Source organism: Amphimedon queenslandica, unplaced genomic scaffold (assembly GCF_000090795.2).
Source record: "Amphimedon queenslandica unplaced genomic scaffold, v1.1 AMPQUscaffold_7054_Cont20991, whole genome shotgun sequence".
Taxonomy (NCBI): Eukaryota; Metazoa; Porifera; class Demospongiae; order Haplosclerida; family Niphatidae; genus Amphimedon; species Amphimedon queenslandica.
In genome coordinates, this window is record NW_003552658.1 from 332 (window position 1) to 2,002 (window position 1,671).

The 1,671-nt window shown below is 33.0% G+C and overlaps 1 protein-coding gene across 1 annotated transcript; it reads right to left on the bottom strand.

Annotated features, from left to right (window-relative positions):
- Positions 1-377: 377 nt before the first annotated feature.
- Positions 378-1,665, bottom strand: LOC109591852 (uncharacterized). Its single transcript, XM_020007466.1, has 3 exons — positions 1,348-1,665; positions 697-993; positions 378-607 (listed from the first exon to the last, which is right to left on the bottom strand). The coding sequence occupies exons 1-3, from the start codon at positions 1,568-1,570 to the stop codon at positions 573-575; spliced, it is 555 nt and encodes a 184-aa protein (XP_019863025.1). The 5' UTR covers positions 1,571-1,665; the 3' UTR covers positions 378-572.
- Between the last annotated feature and the right edge of the window lie 6 nt (positions 1,666-1,671).

A 1,671-nucleotide genomic window follows, 5' to 3' on the forward strand; every position in this document is an offset into this window, starting at 1 on the left:
ATTCATCAAATTAAAACCAGTCAATCATCAAAAAATTAATCCAAAATCCCCCCCCCCCGGTCTAATATTAGGAGGTGCAGGGTATAAAGTACAATACTTACTTGATACATCAGTACAGTCTATCCTGTTGTATTGTGTTATATTAATATATGAATTAATGAGAGGAGGTGTCCCTATAAACTATACAGGGACTATTAATAACAATATATACGGTATGTATACCACTGACCTTACTCAATACAGTAACGTTATCAAACTCTACTAACAGGCTCCCTTTACTGTCCCAGAGAACTTTACAAGTTATTCCTCTGGCAGCCATTTTATTATAAACCACACCTAGTGCACTCAGTAACCACACCTCCTAATCATTATCATTGTATTATCAAAGCATAAAGAATTATTTTGAATAACAAAACACATATTTACAGCAGAGTATTGACTCAAAAATAACAATAAAAATTTTACAAAATAATTCATAAATTAAGGATACATTTAAAATTTTACCATAATCATACTATCAACTAAAAAATTTTACTGTAATTAAGCACAAGTTACACAACTAAAGCTATTCTCTATTGATGAGCAGCTCTTGTTAATCTCTTACACCCTATAAACAACAGTGGAATATAATTAAATATTGCACGGCTACAATGTACAGATATACATGTAGTATACAGTACATGTACATGTACTTACTGATGTGATCAGCTGTTGACCTTTTATCACATTGTTCAAGAGCTTTAACCAGTGTGGTCCAGCTTGGTCTTCCTTTAGCATTTACCCCATCTGCTCCTTCTAACCATTTAGCAATACATTTTCTTAGGCATTCTTCTACTTCAGTAGAATTTGATTCTATATCACTCAGAGTTGTATCATATAAGCCCAGTTTCAGTCCTAGATCAAACCAACTGCAATTTCGAAAATGACCCTCTTTCATATCAGTTAAGATCTGATCCAAACAACTTATATTGAGTGTTTGTGAATATTCTGAGTCTATAAATGGACAAATATGACAATTTACATTCATGTAAAATTATCAAAATGATTATGAGTGCAATAATCATGATTATCAAACAATTTCTGTTTGTATTTAAATTGAACAGTTTAGTTCAAATTTAAGTACTGTATATTATGACCAGTACAAGCAATGTCATGTATCATGAATCAATTATGAAACAATAATTGACAATTACTCACAATTATTGCCTTTCATGATAAATAATTGCCCAGCCCTTAGATACATGTATCCAAGTATACATAACACATAAAATTGTTATTTCAAACCTGCATGCATATACTGGTGCATGTACATACATGCTAGCTATTAATCTGTATGACTTACAGTACCTGAGGTTACTACTTTAGGGCCACAGTCTAAATCAAACCAGCACCAGTAGCTAGCAATAGCATCACTTAGTTGTATATCAGCTGACTCATCACATGATGTACAATTAACTTCAAAGTCTTCCTCTATAACACAGTAACAGCTCTTATCTTTAGGACAAGAGAATGCATTGACATGATTGTGTTCAACACTGAGAGAACCAGCACTGTCACTGACAACCTTCATGACTAGTTTTTGAATGTATGGGCAAATTGTCCTTGCTTTCTGAACTGATCCAACAAAATAGACCTCAATGTGTGTGTAGCGATTGATTATGTGAAGTGTGT

What these genes read in the sequence shown, in the direction of transcription:
- LOC109591852 (XM_020007466.1), bottom strand. Translation starts at nt 1,570, where the DNA reads ATGAAGGTTGTCAGTGACAGTGCTGGTTCTCTCAGTGTTGAACACAAT. An exon ending in CCCTAAAGTAGTAACCTCAG is followed by an intron (nt 994 to 1,347) that starts GTACTGTAAGTC and finishes GTCCATTTATAG; the next exon opens with ACTCAGAATATTCACAAACA. An exon ending in GTCAACAGCTGATCACATCA is followed by an intron (nt 608 to 696) that starts GTAAGTACATGT and finishes TGTTGTTTATAG; the next exon opens with GGTGTAAGAGATTAACAAGA.